Genomic DNA, 22,590 nt, shown 5'->3' with positions numbered 1-22,590 from the left:
ACACACGTATACATACACACGTAGACACACGTATACACGCAGACACACGTATACACGCAGACGCACGTAGACACGCACACGCACGTGGACACGCACGTAGACACGGACACGCACGTAGACACGGACACGCACGGAGACACGCACACGCACGTAGACACGCACACGCACGTAGACACGCACGTAGGCACGCACACGCACGTAGGCACGCACACGCACGTAGACACGCACACGCACGTAGACACGCACACGCACGTAGACACACACACGTGCACGTAGACACACACACGTGCACGTAGACACGTACACACACACGTATACACACACACACACGTATACACACACACACACACGTATACACACACACACACACACGTATACATACACATGTATACACACACACACGTACACACACGTATACACACACGCGTAGACACACACACATGTACACACACATATACACACACGTGTACACACACGTATACATACACACGTAGACACACGTATACACGCAGACGCGCGTATACACGCAGACGCGCGTACACACGCAGACGCGCGTAGACACGCACGCGCACGTAGACACGCACACGCGCACGTAGACACGCACACATATACTCACACACGTGTACACACGTATACATACACACGTAGACACACGCAGACGCGCGTATACACGCAGACGCGCGTAGACACGCACACGCACGTAGACACGCACACGCACGTAGACACGCACACGCACGTAGACACGCACACGCACGTAGACACACACACGTGCACGTAGACACACACACGTGCACGTAGACACGTACACACACACGTATACACACACAAACGTATACACACACACACACGTATACATACACATGTATACACACACACACGTACACACACGTATACACACATGCGTAGACACACACACGTGTACACACACATATACACACACACGTGTACACACACGTATACATACACACGTAGACGCGCGTATACACGCAGACGCGCGTAGACACGCACGCGCACGTAGACACGCACGCGCACGTAGACACGCACGCGCACGTAGACACGCACACGTAGACACGCACACGTAGACACGCACACGTAGACACGCACACGTATACACACACACGTATACACACACACACACACGTATACATACATACACACACACACACACACGTATACATACACACACACACACACACACACACGTATACATACACACACACACACACACACACACACACGTATACATACACACACACACACACACGTATACATACACACACACACACACGTATACATACACACACACACACACGTATACATACACAACATGTATATACACACATGTATACACACACACACATGTATATACACACACGTGTGTGTGTGTATACATGTGTGTGTGTGTGTATATACATGTGTGTGTGTGTGTGTGTGTGTGTATACATGTGTGTGTGTGTGTGTGTGTGTGTGTGTGTGTGTGTATACATGTGTGTGTGTGTATACATGTGTGTGTATACATGTATGTGTGTATACATGTGTGTGTATACATGTGTGTGTGTGTGTATACATGTGTGTGTGTGTATACATGTGTGTGTGTGTATACATGTGTGTGTGTGTATACATGTGTGTGTGTGTATACATGTGTGTGTGTGTATACATGTGTGTGTGTATACATGATGTGTATGTATACATGTGTGTGTGTGTGTGTGTATGTATAGGTGTGTATGTGTGTATACATGTGTGTGTGTGTGTGTATACATGTGTGTGTGTGTGTACGTGTGTGTGTGTGTGTGTGTGTGTGTGTATACATGTGTGTGTGTGTGTATACATGTGTGTGTGTATACGTGTGTGTGTGTGTGTGTGTGTGTGTGTGTGTATACATGTGTGTGTGTGTGTATACGTGTGTGTGTGTGTGTGTATACATGTGTGTGTGTGTGTGTATACATGTATACACACACACATGCATACACACACACACATTTACACACACACACACATGTACACACACACACACATGTATACACACACGTGTATACACACGTGTATACACACACACAAACATGTACACACACACATGTATACACACACAAATGTACACACACACGTACACATACACACACACGTACACATACACACATAATGTATACACACAAACATGTATACACACATGTATACACACACACACACACACACTATCCCCAGCACCACCACATCAGCACACCGGTATCCCATGCCCCCCCCAGCACACTGGCATTTTCGGCTCCCCACCATTCCCAGCCCCCATCAACACCATCAGCACCCACACATTGGCACCTTCGCACCTCCCCCATCGGCACACCCACATCCGCACCCCCACATCAGCAACAAACCCTCCCAAATCAGCACACCGATACAATCACCATATCACCATCAGTACAGCCACAGCAGCACTACCACCACACATGGGCCGCGTGGACCACTCCCCACCCAAATGCCACACCCACACCACAAACATCCCGGGCAACGCCGGGGCTCTCAGCTAGTATATGAATAAAAGAAAAAAGAACAAATGATTAAATAAAAACAAATAAATATAAAAACATACATAAATGTTAATGCAAATAAATGTTAATAAATTCATTTTATTAAAAACGGAATATCTTACCTTAAAAAAGGAGTCAATTCAATTAATTCATTGAAACCATAGGGATGTCTGGTATGCATTTCATAAATCCAAAATTGCTCCCGTTTCAATAAATGATTATCTCTATTTCCCTTTCTACTACCTAGTGATACACTTTCAAGTCCCTTAAATTTAATACAACCAGGTTCACTGTTATGCACTTCTTTAAAGTGTTTCAAAAGCGGAGTTAATGGCATACCCTTTGCTATTATTTTTGGTATGTTTTTAACATTTCTCAGGTGCTCTAACATGCGCATTTTAAACGGTCTTTTTGTCTTACCAATGTACTGTAAATTACAGCTACACTGTAAGGCACAGACCACATGCGTTGTCTGACAATTAATGAAACTTAGCACTCGGATGTCACACCTATTGTAATGGACACAGTGGTCCCGCAGTATTGTACTGCTGGTCTGTCAGGTACTCCCGATATTGTTCATATCTAATAATATTAATATCATTTACATCACTATATATAGAGTATCACTTATTTAATGTTGTTGTATTGATTTGAAATTTCACTCATTTCTACACAGTATATTACACTTAACACATTTTAGATTAATTTTCACCTTAACCTAAGACCTGCATTGACCATTAGGGGCAGGTTTTATATATGTATACAAATGTACAGTCCTACAACACTGCATTAGAATCATTTAAGTGGATGATAGCTTCAACACTGCTATATAATTTATATGTAACTTCTAAGATCATTTAGTTTAGGTTAACATGATTATGATGGTTTTTTCTGTCTATTAGTGCCAGTCCATATTTCACTCCATCAGCAGAAGTTTTGCTATTAAACAACATTCATACAAACAATACTTACCTTGATATCTGACTGACATTATAAATAATTAATGAAATGACCGGACTAAAATGAATAGAAACAAGACAGATCTGATTTTTATTCCTTTTTATTCCTCCATTTTTATCATGTATAAACATCATAAACAACAACCACATGTGAAGACAAACCATATCCAGCATTACACTGACTCTATCCTATACAGGCATACCCCACATTAACGTACGCAATGGGACCGGAGCATGTATGTAAAGCGAAAATGTACTTAAAGTGAAGCACTACCTTTTTCCCACTTATCGATGCATGTACTGTACTGCATTCGCCATATACGTGCATAACTGCTATAAATAACGCATTTGTAACAGGCTCTATAGTCTCCCCGCTTGCGCACAGCTTCGGTACAGGTAGGGAGCCGGTATTGCTGTTCAGGATGTGCTGACTGGCGCATGCGTGAGCTGCCGTTTGCCTATTGAGCGAGATGTACTTACTCGCGAGTGTACTTAAAGTGAGTGTACTTAAACCGGGGTATGCCTGTATGTATATATCCTCTGCCTTATGTACAGTATAGCCGCATGAACACACTTCAATCCGACACGGCAAGAGAACGTGTACACCTTTAAGTTCGGTCCACCTCCAGTTGTGACACGAACCTATTGATACAGATTCCATGTAGCACTAAGCTGGATTCGAATCATTTTAATTTGTCTGCGGGTATAAAAACTGCACCGGGGACATCTTCTCCTTATCCCTCCTCCCCCTGACGAAGCGTGCTAGACACGTGAAACGTGCGTAGGGACGTAGGACGTGACGCCTGTGACGTCATTGAGTGGCGACATCCCACCACAGCGGGAACTACGAGCAGGCTTGTATTGTACACACATGCAGCTACGAGTTTAACTTACCCATACCCAAGAACGAGCAGCCTACACTGATATACTTTTGCTAGATCTGTTACATTGTAGCACCTAATATAGTATTGGATACAATTTGTGGTACATTTGACTGCTGCGCTTTTTCCATCTGCAACAAAAGGCAATCCCTGCCTGATTTGTGTTAGACTGATACAGCTGTGTCACACGTGTTTATACTATTTAAGTGGTAGCATTTACTTAGAGAAATATACGCAGATGTGATTTATTGTGATACATTAATTTGTCTTGACTTGCATCTAGACGAATTCGGAGATAAACGGTTAATGTGATTCAAGTGTGTATGTATGTTTTTTCGCACTACAGTCTCAAGAGACATATAGAGACCAATACAACCAATATATACACCCCGCATTTACCTGATTTTACAATCACACTGTTTACCACTTCCTAACCACAACTTTACAAGCTGCTAGGTGACATTTTCACCTAAACAAACGATAACAGCTGTGATTTTGGGATGTCTAGATATGACAGGTTATTGATCTGTCAATAGTACTTACCTTACCATACCTGTACACATCAGCCACCGAATTATAGGGATTTTTAATAATGTATCTGTGTTTTTAACTCTCTATGTAGATTTAATAAAATTTTATTATTTTTTTGATACCCTCAGTGTTTCGGGAGTACCTGACAGACCAGCAGTACAATACTGCGGGACCACTGTGTCCATTACAATAGGTGTGACATCCGAGTGCTAAGTAAAAACGGTTTTCTTTCTGATCAAATCTCTTGATCAACACTGATATTACTGTGCCTGTTCCCTTATAGCACCTGTCAACTACGATAACTATATACAAATGGTGACTGCGGTCTCACTCACTTATTCATTGTGAATTAATGAAACTTGTAATATTGTAGACCTTGTTAGTAACTCCTGATGTAACTGTTTTCCCTTGACAGATATGGTTACACGCTTTACACTTTCCGCATTTGTACGTGCCTTTAACGCCTAGGCGAGTTTTAATATCTCCAGATACGATGGCCTCTCTGGAGACTTGACTTGGAGCCAGAATGTGTTTAAGGTTAGGTGCTCGTTTGAACACTATCCCTGGTTTGGACTTTAGTTGGGGACCCAAAATGGGAAAGATTGTTCTTCATAATCTACAGCCTTAGACCCATTTAGTTGTCACGATAAGAGATGGGTCCAAAATATTCCCTTTAATCAATTTCTCGGGTTAAAGAGAAATGATTTTAAGGCTGTGGATTATGAAGAACAATCTTTCTTTTTAAAGAAAAGATTCCTAGACAAAGAATATGATAGCGATTTAGTAAACTCTTCGCTCAAAAAACTAGAAAGGATTCCTAGGAAATCTTTGATGAAATATCATCATAAAAAGAGTGAGAAGAGACAAAATCAAATCCCAGCATTTATTACTCAATTTAGTGATACCCATTACAATGTTAGAAAAATTCTGCAAAAACATTGGGGGATATTAAAAGCTGATCCCATTTTGGGTCCCCAACTAAAGTCCAAACCAGGGATAGTGTTCAAACGAGCACCTAACCTTTAAAACATTCTGGCTCCAAGTCAAGTCTCCAGAGAGGCCATAGTATCTGGAGATATTAAAACTCGCCTAGGAGTTAAAGGCATGTACAAATGCGGAAAGTGTAAAGCGTGTAACCATATCTGTCAAGGGAAAACAGTTACATCAGGAGTTACTAACAAGGTCTACAATATTACAAGTTTCATTAATTGTCAGACAACGCATGTGGTCTATGCCTTACAGTGTAGCTGTAATTTACAGTACATTGGTAAGACAAAAAGACCGTTTAAAATGCGCATGTTAGAGCACCTGAGAAATGTTAAAAACATACCAAAAATAATAGCAAAGGGTATGCCATTAACTCCGCTTTTGAAACACTTTAAAGAAGTGCATAACAGTGAACCTGGTTGTATTAAATTTAAGAGACTTGAAAGTGTATCACTAGGTAGTAGACAGGGAAATAGAGATAATCATTTATTGAAACGGGAGCAATTTTGGATTTATGAAATGCATACCAGACATCCCTATGGTTTCAATGAACTAATTGAATTGACTCCTTTTTTAAGATAAGGTATTCCGTTTTTAATAAAATGAATTTATTAACATTTATTTACATTAACATTTATGTATGTTTTTATATTTATTTGTTTTTATTTAATCATTTGTTCTTTTTTCTTTTATTCATATACAGGTTTCAGCATGATTTGTTTACATAGTATATCATTCATGTTGTTAGAGGTCTTATTCCTGTATTTTTTCATAGGGGTGAGTGCAATGATTAATTTATACTTGCACACATCCCCCACATGAGTTGCCATACACCCTGTTGCCTAGTAACCTTATTTCAAGGTGTTTCAATCAGTGTAGCAATTAGGCAAAGTAAGGGTGTTTCTCTGAGGGGGCTGGTTTATTCAATCAGTTGCCGCCTATATATACGCGCGGATGACGCTGTACGTGACCTCCTGACGAAGTACTTGGTACGAAACGCGTAGAGGTCACGACAGGTCATCCTGCGCGTGTATGCTGGTAAGCTGAGACGAAGCCTGCAGGAGACAGCAGCGGTTTTTTCCATCTCCGCGGTGCCGAGATCCGGATCCTGTGCAGCCACCGCGAGTCTGCTGACTGTCTCAGTGTGAGTGTCCGTTTCCCCTTGCCAGTGCCCAACCCTATGGCGGTTTCTATACCAATCTGTTGATAGGTTGTTTTCATGTTTGTTTTTTTCTTTCATGTTTTTTATATAAATTTTACTGTATTTGTATACTGTGCAGCTTAGGGTTTAGTCACCATTAGGTGTTCTCCTTGGTAGTACTTAGCCGTCCAGCTGCACAGCTGTTCTGAGGGGGGGTTGGATCCCCTCAGTTTTTGTGTATTTTTAATAAATTACCTTCCACTAATCCCTGGTGCGCATTTGTGCATTTTTTATTATCTTGTTTTTCAGGGTGCCTTCCCCCCTTTCTAAGGGGGGTTCACCTAGATTTGAGAGTTCCTGGGGAGACGCTTTATGTACATGCTGCAAAGGGATTATCCACACCATCACACAGCACGAGCGCTGAATATCCTGTTTTTTCTGCTCTGCGTATAATACATAAACACACGCTGCTCTGTTTATAATACAGATACACACGCTGCTCTGTTTATAATACAGATATACACGCTGCTCTGCGTATAATACAGATACACACGCTGCTCTGTTTATAATACAGATATACACGCTGCCCTGTGTATAATACAGATACACACTGCTCTGTGTATAATACAGATACACACGCTGCTCTGTGTATAATACAGATATACACGCTGCCCTGTGTATAATACAGACACACGCTGCTCTGCGTATAATACAGATACACACGCTGCTCTGTGTATAATACAGATATACACGCTGCTCTGCGTATAATACAGATACACACGCTGCTCTGCGTATAATACAGATACACACGCTGCTCAGTGTATAATACAGAGACACGCTGCTCTGCGTATAATACAGATACACACACTGCTCTGTATATAATACAGACCCTCCCATTCTACCACCTACAGGTCAGTCATTCAATGCACCCTGCTCTGTGTATAATACAGATAGACACGCTGCTCTGTGTATAATACAGATAGACACGCTGCCCTGTGTATAATACAGATACACATGCTGCTCTGCGTATAATAAATATACACGCTGCTCTGCGTATAATCCAGATACACACGCTGCCCTGCGTATAATACAGATACACACGCTGCCCTGTGTATAATACAGAAACACGCTGCTCTGCGTATAATACAGATACATGCTGCTCTGTGTATAATACAGATACACACGCTGCTCTGCGTATAATACAGATACACACGCTGCTCTGTGTATAATACAGACACACGCTGCTCTGTGTATAATACAGACACGCTGCTCTGCGTATAATACAGATACACACACTGCTCTGCGTATAATACAGACACACGCTGCCCTGTGTATAATACAGATACACGCTGCCCTGTGTATAATACAGATACACACGCTGCTCTGTGTATAATACAGAAACACACGCTGCTCTGCGTATAATACAGACACGCTGCTCTGCGTATAATACAGATACACACACTGCTCTGTGTATAATACAGATACACACGCTGCTCTGCGTGTAACACAGATACACACGCTGCTCTGTGTATAATACAGATACACGCTGCTCTGCGTATAATACAGATACACGCTGCTCTGTGTATAATACAGACACACGCTGCTCTGTGTATAATACAGACACGCTGCTCTGTGTATAATACAGACACACGCTGCTCTGCGTATAATACAGATACACGCTGCTCTGTGTATAATACAGATACACACTGCTCTGCATAGAATACAGATACACACGCTGCTCTGTGTATAATACAGATACCCACACTGCTCTGTGTATAATACAGACACACGCTGCTCTGTGTATAATACAGACACACGCTGCTCTGTGTATAATACAGATACACGCTGCTCTGTGTATAATACAGATACACACCCTGCTCTGTGTATAATACAGACACGCTGCTCTGTGTATAATACAGAGACACACACTGCTCTGTGTATAATACAGACACGCTGCTCTGCGTATAATACAGATACACGCTGCTCTGCGTATAATAAAGATACACACGCTGCTCTGTCTATAATACAGATACCCACGCTGCTCTGTGTATAATACAGATACACGCTGCTCTGCGTATAATACAGATACACGCTACTCTGCGTATAATACAGATACACACGCTGCTCTGTGTATAATACAGATACACGCTGCTCTGCGTATAATATAGATACACATGCTGCCCTGTGTATAATACAGATAGACACGCTGCCCTGTGTATAATACAGACACGCCCGCTGCTCTGTGTATAATACAGATACACACACTGCTCTGTGTATAATACAGATAGACACGCTGCCCTGTGTATAATACAGATAGACACGCTGCTCTGTGTATAATACAGACAGACACACTGCCCTGTGTATAATACAGAAACACACGCTGCCCTGTGTATAATACAGATACACACACTGCCCTGTGTATAATACAGATACACACACTGCCCTGTGTATAATACAGATGCACACACTGCTCTGTGTATAATACAGATACACACGCTGCTCTGTGTATAATACAGATACACACGCTGCTCTGCATATAATACAGATACACACACTGCTCTGTATAATACAGACACACGCTGCTCTGTGTATAATACAGATACACACCCACTGCTCTGTGTATAATACAGACACACGCTGCTCTGTGTATAATACAGATACACCCACTGCTCTGTGTATAATACAGATACACCCACTGCTCTGTGTATAATACAGACACACGCTGCTCTGTGTATAATACAGATACACATGCTGCTCTGTGTATAATACAGACACACGCTGCTCTGTGTATAATACAAACACACCCACTGCTCTGTGTATAATACAGACATGCCCGCTGCTCTGTGTATAATACAGACACACGCTGCTCTGTGTATAATACAGATACACCCACTGCTCTGTGTATAATACAGACACACGCTGCTCTTTGTATAATACAGATACACACGCTGCTCTGTGTATAATACAGACACACGCTGCTCTGTGTATAATACAGACACACGCTGCTCTGTGTATAATACAGATACACGCTGCTCTGTGTATAATACAGACACACGCTGCTCTGTGTATAATACAGATACACACGCTGCTCTGTGTATAATACAGACACACGCTGCTCTGTGTATAATACAGACACACACTGCTCTGTGTATAATATAGATACACACGCTGCTCTGTGTATAACACAGATACACACGCTGCTCTGCGTATAATACAGATAGACACGCTGCTCTGTATATAATACAGATAGACATGCTGCTCTGTATATAATACAGATAGACAAGCTGCTCTGTGTATAATACAGACACACGCTGCTCTGTATATAATACAGATAGACATGCTGCTCTGTATATAATACAGATAGACAAGCTGCTCTGTGTATAATACAGACACACGCTGCTCTGTATATAATACAGATAGACATGCTGCTCTGTATATAATACAGATAGACAAGCTGCTCTGTGTATAATACAGACACACACGCTGCTCTGTATATAATACAGATAGACATGCTGCTCTGTATATAATACAGATACACAAGCTGCTCTGTGTATAATACAGACACACACGCTGCTCTGTATATAATACAGATAGACATGCTGCTCTGTATATAATACAGATAGACAAGCTGCTCTGTGTATAATACAGACACACACGCTGCTCTGTGTATAATACAGATAGACATGCTGCTCTGTATATAATACAGATAGACAAGCTGCTCTGTGTATAATACAGATACACGCTGCTCTGTGCATAATACAGATAGACATGCTGCTCTGTATATAATACAGATAGACAAGCTGCTCTGTGTATAATACAGATAGACACGCTGCTCTGTGTATAATACAGATAGACACGCTGCTCTGTGTATAATACAGATAGACACGCTGCTCTGTGTATAATACAGATACACACCCTGCTCTGTGTATAATACAGATAGACACGCTGCTCTGTGTATAATACAGATAGACACGCTGCTCTGTGTATAATACAGATAGACACACTGCTCTGTGTATAATACAGACACACACGCTGCTCTGTGTATAATACAGACACACGCTGCTCTGTGTATAATACAGATAGACACGCTGCTCTGTGTATAATACAGATAGACACGCTGCTCTGTGTATAATACAGATAGACACACTGCTCTGTGTATAATACAGACACACACACTGCTCTGTGTATAATACAGACACACACGCTGCTATATGTATAATACAGATACACACGCTGCTCTGTGTATAATACAGATAGACACACTGCTCTGTGTATAATACAGACACACACACTGCTCTGTGTATAATACAGACACACACGCTGCTATATGTATAATACAGATACCCACACTGCTCTGTGTATAACACATATACAGATATACATGCTGCTCTGCGTATAACAGATATACACGCTGCTCTGCGTATAACTGCTATAAACACACTCTCTGTGTTTAACGAGTTTCGTTTCCTCAGGTCCCCCAACATTACAGACTGATGGGATATGAGCCGGTCAGTGTACACGGGGCATCGTCCACTTACAAACCCCGACAGCGGGCGCGGCCCCTGAGGAGGGGTGCGGAGGTAACGAGGTGCATTTTATTCCATGCAAAGAAATGCAGCACTGAACAGGTTAAACATTCCCATAATGCTATTTGTCTCTGAACTTTGTATCACAAGGATGAGCTGATATCCGCTGCAGCGGCTCCCAAAGCATCGCCCAAACCGGGCACCCCGCTGTCTGCTCTGCCCGAGAGTCCTGGCACCATCTCCCCGAGGAGCCAGGACATGAGGTCATCAAGCAGCGTCCTCACCCTGTCACCCCCGGAGCCGCTACGCAGCCCCCCGCATTATCACCCGCTGCATGTGTTTGTGAGTCATTTCCTGATTCTATTTCTATAATACGTAATAAGCGTGAGAGGCCCCGAGCACGAAGCATTGGGGGAACCCCAGGAGCTTGCAATCACCCCGGCCAGATCCACAAACAGGAGGAGAGGACCGGCTAAGGCAGCGTGGGCTGCTGCAGTCCTCAACAGGCCAGGGGTTAGGGCTATCCCTGCTTCAGCACAGGGGGGGCAGCTTTCCACTGAAAGAATAAAATGTGAGATTTTATATATAACGCAGAGAAAGGTCTCACCTGGGTCCGGTTAATGCCCCCCGATCCTGCCCCCCGATCCTGCCCCCCGATCCTGCCCCCCGATCCTGCGCCCCGATCCTGCGCCCCGATCCTGCGCCCCGATCCTGTCCCCCGATCCTGTCCCCCGATCCTGCCCCCCGATCCTGCCCCCCGATCCTGCCCCCCGATCCTGCCCCCCGATCCTGTCCCCGACCACTAGGCACCAAACGTCAGTACATCAGTAAAGAAAATGGATCACACTCAACAATACATCAATTACAAAAATAAATAACCATGTAACCTGGGACAGTTTTAAGGCAGCCGAGTAGCTGCCGTGTGATGAGTGTCACTCACAGGGTGTACAGAAAAACTATCACTCGGCCGAGTAGCTGCCGTGTGATGAGTGTCACTCACAGGGTGTACAGAAAAACTATCACTCGGCCGAGTAGCTGCCGTGTGATGAGCGTCACTCACACAGTGTAGCTGCTGTGTGATGAGCGTCACTCACAGGGTGTAGCTGCCGTGTGATGAGCGTCACTCACAGGGTGTACAGAAAAACTATCACTCGACCGAGTCCCATAACATGTTAACAGTTTGGACACAAAGTGCAATGTTTCTGGGCCCGTGGCCCTTTCCACAGTCTTAAACTGGGCCACTGTTTGAGCCACCTGTGATGAAGCTGGGCTATCCTTAAACCCTGACCTGTTGGTGGCTCTTGAGGGCTGGAGTTACTCCCCCCGGTCTAAGGGGGCGTCCGTTTGGCGTATATATGATAAGGTCCTCAGAGACGGCAGTAGGAAGAGCGAGGTCGTAAATGCGTTTAGTGCGTCAATAACCTGATATGTTCCATTTATCTTCTATTAGTTTGTTCCCTTTTGCTGCTAAACTGAATTTGATGCAATGTCTGTCGGCATTAAGCACGGCGCGATGACCGTGCATACTGTGTGCATTAAGCACGGCGCGATGACCGTGCATACTGTGTGCAGATAATGGGGATAACTCTCCAGCAAAGATGGGCTTCGTTTATTTACACCACGGACTCGGCACCCTGCGCTGGAAACATGGGAATGTTATCATATTATATTCCGCCGGTTCATTAGTGTGTTGTATAGAAATCATTTGTAATAATTTGCTGCTTATTTGAAGCTGGTCCCCACAAATCATTGCTCCTAACTATGTATTTATTTGATTGTTCTACAACAAACCAAACATTGGCTTGTGTGATTTACTAAGAATTCAATCATTGAGAACCAGAAGCACTCGCAGGATCCAGCACAAATTGCTGTGTTGCAAGAAGTTTTCATTTGAATTACTAACAAAGCAGAACATTTCCTGTTAGTATCTGCTTTCTCATTACCTCCGTGACTTGTTCAGATCCATTTGCGCTGTGCGTCGGGGATTATGCAGCCTTGCGCCTAATATGGATATATCTTGGAGAAGAGTAGAGCTGGCAACCATTACAGATCTCATATCTCATTGGTTTACTTCCAACCAGCAAGAAGCCAAACTTTCAGCCCCCTCCGGATGTGAGCCGAGCGAGACACACAATGTTTTAATATGGACAGACAGGGGGGAACCTTCTGCTGCCTGTGTAATCTGTAGCAGAAGCTCTGTTTTCAGGTAATATTTGGCCACAATAACAGGAAAGCTGCATGTTTAGAGTGGGTGCTTCCGATAATCACTCAGTGGTAATGATCTCCTGTCCCAGAGATTTCCATTCACTCTGTGCCCCTCGGACTGTTAGAAACGCTGCTGCATCATCTAGCAGACACCTTCTGCAACAAACCTTCCACTGCGGTCACAGCTTCATTATACACCCACACTTCTATAGGGGGCTGAACTTTGGGCTTTTCTACGGAATTGCTACCAAAATGTTTTGCTTTACAGTGCAGCCATTTCCGAGACTTCCCTTCCAGGCTGTGATAGCCGTCACTGCACAAACATACACATCCCATGTTCCAGGCTGTGATAGCCGTCACTGCACAAACATACACATTCCATGTACATGTTCCAGGCTGTGATAGCCGTCACTGCACAAACATACACATCCCATGTACATGTTCCAGGCGGTGATAGCCGTCACTGCACAAACATACACATCCCATGTTCCAGGCTGTGATAGCCGTCACTGCACAAACATACACATCCCATGTACCTGTTCCAGGCGGTGATAGCCGTCACTGCACAAACATACACATCCCATGTACATGTTCCAGGCTGTGATAGCCGTCACTGCACAAACATACACATCCCATGTACATGTTTCAGGCTGTGATAGCCGTCACTGCACAAACATACACATCCCATGTACATGTTTCAGGCTGTGATAGCCGTCACTGCACAAACATACACATCCCATGTACCTGTTCCAGGCTGTGATAGCCGTCGCTGCACAAACATACACATCCCATGTACATGTTCCAGGCTGTGATAGCCGTCACTGCACAAACATACACATCCCATGTTCCTGTTCCAGGCTGTGATAGCCGTCACTGCACAAACATACACATCCCATGTACCTGTTCCAGGCTGTGATAGCCGTCGCTGCACAAACATACACATCCCATGTACCTGTTCCAGGCTGTGATAGCCGTCACTGCACAAACATACACATCCCATGTACATGTTCCAGGCTGTGATAGCCGTCACTGCACAAACATACACATCCCATGTACATGTTCCAGGCTGTGATAGCCGTCACTGCACAAACATACACATCCCATATACATGTTCCAGGCTGTGATAGCCGTCGCTGCACAAACATACACATCCCATGTACATGTTCCAGGCTGTGATAGCCGTCACTGCACAAACATACACATCCCATGTACATGTTTCAGGCTGTGATAGCCGTCACTGCACAAACATACACCTCCCATGTACCTGTTCCAGGCTGTGATAGCCATCACTGCACAAACATACACATCCCATGTACCTGTTCCAGGCTGTGATAGCCGTCACTGCACAAACATACACATCCCATGTACATGTTCCAGGCTGTGATAGCCGTCACTGCACAAACATACACATCCCATGTTCCAGGCTGTGATAGCCGTCACTGCACAAACATACACATCCCATGTACCTGTTCCAGGCTGTGATAGCCGTCACTGCACAAACATACACATCCCATGTTCCTGTTCCAGGCTGTGATAGCCGTCACTGCACAAACATACACATCCCATATACATGTTCCAGGCTGTGATAGCCGTCACTGCACAAACATACACATCTCATGTACATGTTCCAGGCTGTGATAGCCGTCACCGCACAAACATACACATCCCATGTACCTGTTCCAGGCTGTGATAGCCGTCACTGCACAAACATACACATCTCATGTACCTGTTCCAGGCTGTGATAGCCGTCACTGCACAAACATACACATCTCATGTACATGTTCCAGGCTGTGATAGCCATCACTGCACAAACATACACATCCCATGTTCCAGGCTGTGATAGCCATCACTGCACAAACATACACATCCCATGTACCAGGCTGTGATAGCCGTCACTGCACAAACATACACATCCCATGTACATGTTCCAGGCTGTGATAGCCGTCACTGCACAAACATACACATCCCATGTACATGTTCCAGGCTGTGATAGCCGTCACTGCACAAACATACACATCCCATGTTCCAGGCTGTGATAGCCGTCACTGCACAAACATACACATCCCATGTACCAGGCTGTGATAGCCGTCACTGCACAAACATACACATCCCATGTACCAGGCTGTGATAGCCGTCACTGCACAAACATACACATCCCATGTACATGTTCCAGGCTGTGATCGCCGTCACTGCACAAACATACACATCCCATGTACATGTCCCAGGCTGTGATAGCCGTCACTGCACAAACATACACATCCCATGTACATGTTCCAGGCTATGATAGCCGTCACTGCACAAACATACACATCCCATGTTCCAGGCGGTGATAGCCGTCACTGCACAAACATACATATCCCATGTTCCAGGCGCTGATAGCCGTCACTGCACAAACATACACATCCCATGTTCCAGGCAGTGATAGCCGTCACTGCACAAACATACACATCCCATGTACATGTTCCAGGCTGTGATAGCCGTCACTGCACAAACATACACATCCCATGTTCCAGGCTGTGATAGCCGTCACTGCACAAACATACACATCCCATGTACATGTTCCAGGCTGTGATAGCCGTCACTGCACAAACATACACATCCCATGTACATGTCCCAGACTGTGATAGCCGTCACTGCACAAACATACACATCCCATGTACATGTTCCAGGCTATGATAGCCGTCACTGCACAAACATACACATCCCATGTTCCAGGCGGTGATAGCCGTCACTGCACAAACATACACATCCCATGTACCTGTTCCAGGCTGTGATAGCCATCACTGCACAGACATACACATCCCATGTACATGTTCGAGGCTGTGATAGCCGTCACTGCACAAACATACACATCCCATGTACATGTTTCAGGCTGTGATAGCCGTCACTGCACAAACATACACATCCCATGTACATGTTTCAGGCTGTAATAGCCGTCACTGCACAAACATACACATCCCATGTACCTGTTCCAGGCTGTGATAGCCGTCACTGCACAAACATACACATCCCATATACATGTTCCAGGCTGTGATAGCCGTCACTGCACAAACATACACATCTCATGTACATGTTCCAGGCTGTGATAGCCGTCACCGCACAAACATACACATCCCATGTACCTGTTCCAGGCTGTGATAGCCGTCACTGCACAAACATACACATCCCATGTACCTGTTCCAGGCTGTGATAGCCGTCACTGCACAAACATACACATCTCATGTACATGTTCCAGGCTGTGATAGCCATCACTGCACAAACATACACATCCCATGTTCCAGGCTGTGATAGCCGTCACTGCACAAACATACACATTCCATGTACATGTTCCAGGCTGTGATAGCCGTCACTGCACAAACATACACATCCCATGTACATGTTCCAGGCTGTGATAGCCGTCACTGCACAAACATACACATCCCATGTTCCAGGCTGTGATAGCCGTCACTGCACAAACATACACATCCCATGTACCAGGCTGTGATAGCCGTCACTGCACAAACATACACATCCCATGTACCAGGCTGTGATAGCCGTCACTGCACAAACATACACATCCCATGTACATGTTCCAGGCTGTGATCGCCGTCACTGCACAAACATACACATCCCATGTACATGTCCCAGGCTGTGATAGCCGTCACTGCACAAACATACACATCCCATGTACATGTTCCAGGCTATGATAGCCGTCACTGCACAAACATACACATCCCATGTTCCAGGCGGTGATAGCCGTCACTGCACAAACATACACATCCCCTGTTCCAGGCGGTGATAGCCGTCACTGCACAAACATACACATCCCATGTTCCAGGCAGTGATAGCCGTCACTGCACAAACATACACATCCCATGTACATGTTCCAGGCTGTGATAACCGTCACTGCACAAACATACACATCCCATGTTCCAGGCTGTGATAGCCGTCACTGCACAAACATACACATCCCATGTACATGTTCCAGGCTATGATAGCCGTCACTGCACAAACATACACATCCCATGTTCCAGGCGGTGATAGCCGTCACTGCACAAACATACACATCCCATGTTCCAGGCGGTGATAGCCGTCACTGCACAAACATACACATCCCATGTTCCAGGCAGTGATAGCCGTCACTGCACAAACATACACATCCCATGTACATGTTCCAGGCTGTGATAGCCGTCACTGCACAAACATACACATCCCATGTTCCAGGCTGTGATAGCCGTCACTGCACAAACATACACATCCCATGTACATGTCCCAGGCTGTGATAGCCGTCACTGCACAAACATACACATCCCATGTACATGTTCCAGGCTATGATAGCCGTCACTGCACAAACATACACATCCCATGTTCCAGGCGGTGATAGCCGTCACTGCACAAACATACACATCCCATGTACCTGTTCCAGGCTGTGATAGCCATCACTGCACAGACATACACATCCCATGTACATGTTCGAGGCTGTGATAGCCGTCACTGCACAAACATACACATCCCATGTACATGTTTCAGGCTGTGATAGCCGTCACTGCACAAACATACACATCCCATGTACATGTTTCAGGCTGTGATAGCCATCACTGCACAAACATACACATCCCATGTACCTGTTCCAGGCTGTGATAGCCGTCGCTGCACAAACATACACATCCCATGTACATGTTCCAGGCTGTGATAGCCGTCACTGCACAAACATACACATCCCATGTTCCTGTTCCAGGCTGTGATAGCCGTCACTGCACAAACATACACATCCCATGTACCTGTTCCAGGCTGTGATAGCCGTCGCTGCACAAACATACACATCCCATGTACCTGTTCCAGGCTGTGATAGCCGTCACTGCACAAACATACACATCCCATGTACATGTTCCAGGCTGTGATAGCCGTCACTGCACAAACATACACATCCCATGTACATGTTCCAGGCTGTGATAGCCGTCACTGCACAAACATACACATCCCATATACATGTTCCAGGCTGTGATAGCCGTCACTGCACAAACATACACATCCCATGTACATGTTCCAGGCTGTGATAGCCGTCGCTGCACAAACATACACATCCCAGGTACCTGTTCCAGGCTGTGATAGCCGTCACTGCACAAACATACACATCCCATGTACATGTTTCAGGCTGTGATAGCCGTCACTGCACAAACATACACATCCCATGTACCTGTTCCAGGCTGTGATAGCCATCACTGCACAAACATACACATCCCATGTACCTGTTCCAGGCTGTGATAGCCGTCACTGCACAAACATACACATCCCATGTACATGTTCCAGGCTGTGATAGCCGTCACTGCACAAACATACACATCCCATGTTCCAGGCTGTGATAGCCGTCACTGCACAAACATACACATCCCATGTACCTGTTCCAGGCTGTAATAGCCGTCACTGCACAAACATACACATCCCATGTTCCTGTTCCAGGCTGTGATAGCCGTCACTGCACAAACATACACATCCCATATACATGTTCCAGGCTGTGATAGCCGTCACTGCACAAACATACACATCTCATGTACATGTTCCAGGCTGTGATAGCCGTCACCGCACAAACATACACATCCCATGTACCTGTTCCAGGCTGTGATAGCCGTCACTGCACAAACATACACATCCCATGTACCTGTTCCAGGCTGTGATAGCTGTCACTGCACAAACATACACATCCCATGTACCTGTTCCAGGCTGTGATAGCCGTCACTGCACAAACATACACATCTCATGTACATGTTCCAGGCTGTGATAGCCATCACTGCACAAACATACACATCCCATGTTCCAGGCTGTGATAGCCGTCACTGCACAAACATACACATTCCATGTACATGTTCCAGGCTGTGATAGCCGTCACTGCACAAACATACACATCCCATGTACATGTTCCAGGCTGTGATAGCCGTCACTGCACAAACATACACATCCCATGTTCCAGGCTGTGATAGCCGTCACTGCACAAACATACACATCCCATGTACCAGGCTGTGATAGCCGTCACTGCACAAACATACACATCCCATGTACCAGGCTGTGATAGCCGTCACTGCACAAACATACACATCCCATGTACATGTTCCAGGCTGTGATAGCCGTCACTGCACAAACATACACATCCCATGTACATGTTCCAGGCTATGATAGCCGTCACTGCACAAACATACACATCCCATGTTCCAGGCGGTGATAGCCGTCACTGCACAAACATACACATCCCATGTACCAGGCTGTGATAGCCGTCACTGCACAAACATACACATCCCATGTACCAGGCTGTGATAGCCGTCACTGCACAAACATACACATCCCATGTACATGTTCCAGGCTGTGATAGCCGTCACTGCACAAACATACACATCCCATGTTCCAGGCTGTGATAGCCGTCACTGCACAAACATACACATCCCATGTACATGTTCCAGGCTATGATAGCCGTCACTGCACAAACATACACATCCCATGTTCCAGGCGGTGATAGCCGTCACTGCACAAACATACACATCCCATGTTCCAGGCGGTGATAGCCGTCACTGCACAAACATACACATCCCATGTTCCAGGCAGTGATAGCCGTCACTGCACAAACATACACATCCCATGTACATGTTCCAGGCTGTGATAGCCGTCACTGCACAAACATACACATCCCATGTTCCAGGCTGTGATAGCCGTCACTGCACAAACATACACATCCCATGTACATGTCCCAGGCTGTGATAGCCGTCACTGCACAAACATACACATCCCATGTACATGTTCCAGGCTATGATAGCCGTCACTGCACAAACATACACATCCCATGTTCCAGGCGGTGATAGCCGTCACTGCACAAACATACACATCCCATGTACCTGTTCCAGGCTGTGATAGCCATCACTGCACAGACATACACATCCCATGTACATGTTCGAGGCTGTGATAGCCGTCACTGCACAAACATACACATCCCATGTACATGTTTCAGGCTGTGATAGCCGTCACTGCACAAACATACACATCCCATGTACATGTTTCAGGCTGTGATAGCCGTCACTGCACAAACATACACATCCCATGTACCTGTTCCAGGCTGTGATAGCCGTCGCTGCAGAAACATACACATCCCATGTACATGTTCCAGGCTGTGATAGCCGTCACTGCACAAACATACACATCCCATGTTCCTGTTCCAGGCTGTGATAGCCGTCACTGCACAAACATACACATCCCATGTACCTGTTCCAGGCTGTGATAGCCGTCGCTGCACAAACATACACATCCCATGTACCTGTTCCAGGCTGTGATAGCCGTCACTGCACAAACATACACATCCCATGTACATGTTCCAGGCTGTGATAGCCGTCACTGCACAAACATACACATCCCATGTACATGTTCCAGGCTGTGATAGCCGTCACTGCACAAACATACACATCCCATATACATGTTCCAGGCTGTGATAGCCGTCGCTGCACAAACATACACATCCCATGTACATGTTTCAGGCTGTGATAGCCGTCGCTGCACAAACATACACATCCCAGGTACCTGTTCCAGGCTGTGATAGCCGTCACTGCACAAACATACACATCCCATGTACATGTTTCAGGCTGTGATAGCCGTCACTGCACAAACATACACATCCCATGTACCTGTTCCAGGCTGTGATAGCCATCACTGCACAAACATACACATCCCATGTACCTGTTCCAGGCTGTGATAGCCGTCACTGCTCAAACATACACATCCCATGTACATGTTCCAGGCTGTGATAGCCGTCACTGCACAAACATACACATCCCATGTTCCAGGCTGTGATAGCCGTCACTGCACAAACATACACATCCCATGTACCTGTTCCAGGCTGTGATAGCCGTCACTGCACAAACATACACATCCCATGTTCCTGTTCCAGGCTGTGATAGCCGTCACTGCACAAACATACACATCCCATATACATGTTCCAGGCTGTGATAGCCGTCACTGCACAAACATACACATCTCATGTACATGTTCCAGGCTGTGATAGCCGTCACCGCACAAACATACACATCCCATGTACCTGTTCCAGGCTGTGATAGCCGTCACTGCACAAACATACACATCCCATGTTCCTGTTCCAGGCTGTGATAGCCGTCACTGCACAAACATACACATCTCATGTACATGTTCCAGGCTGTGATAGCCGTCACTGCACAAACATACACATCTCATGTACATGTTCCAGGCTGTGATAGCCATCACTGCACAAACATACACATCCCATGTTCCAGGCTGTGATAGCCGTCACTGCACAAACATACACATTCCATGTACATGTTCCAGGCTGTGATAGCCTTCACTGCACAAACATACACATCCCATGTACATGTTCCAGGCTGTGATAGCCGTCACTGCACAAACATACACATCCCATGTTCCAGGCTGTGATAGCCGTCACTGCACAAACATACACATCCCATGTACCAGGCTGTGATAGCCGTCACTGCACAAACATACACATCCCATGTACCAGGCTGTGATAGCCGTCACTGCACAAACATACACATCCCATGTACATGTTCCAGGCTGTGATCGCCGTCACTGCACAAACATACACATCCCATGTACATGTCCCAGGCTGTGATAGCCGTCACTGCACAAACATACACATCCCATGTACATGTTCCAGGCTATGATAGCCGTCACTGCACAAACATACACATCCCATGTTCCAGGCGGTGATAGCCGTCACTGCACAAACATACACATCCCATGTTCCAGGCGGTGATAGCCGTCACTGCACAAACATACACATCCCATGTTCCAGGCAGTGATAGCCGTCACTGCACAAACATACACATCCCATGT

The 22,590-nt window shown here is 45.4% G+C and overlaps 1 protein-coding gene across 1 annotated transcript in view; it reads left to right on the top strand.

The window, feature by feature from the left end:
• Window positions 1–11,496: 11,496 nt before the first annotated feature.
• CFAP221 (cilia and flagella associated protein 221) overlaps window positions 11,497–22,590 on the top strand; it is a 47,155-nt gene continuing 36,061 nt past the window's right edge. Inside the window, exons 1-2 of the mRNA XM_075606795.1 lie at window positions 11,497–11,601; window positions 11,698–11,889. Coding sequence (XP_075462910.1) covers window positions 11,515–11,601; window positions 11,698–11,889 — 279 coding nt within the window. The 5' untranslated portion in view covers window positions 11,497–11,514. The remainder of the gene's footprint in view (window positions 11,602–11,697; window positions 11,890–22,590) is intronic.

This window comes from Ascaphus truei, chromosome 7 (assembly GCF_040206685.1).
Source record: "Ascaphus truei isolate aAscTru1 chromosome 7, aAscTru1.hap1, whole genome shotgun sequence".
NCBI lineage: Eukaryota > Metazoa > Chordata > Amphibia > Anura > Ascaphidae > Ascaphus > Ascaphus truei.
The sequence above is the reverse complement of the archived record's forward strand: the minus strand, read 5'-3'. Positions and strand labels throughout refer to the sequence as shown.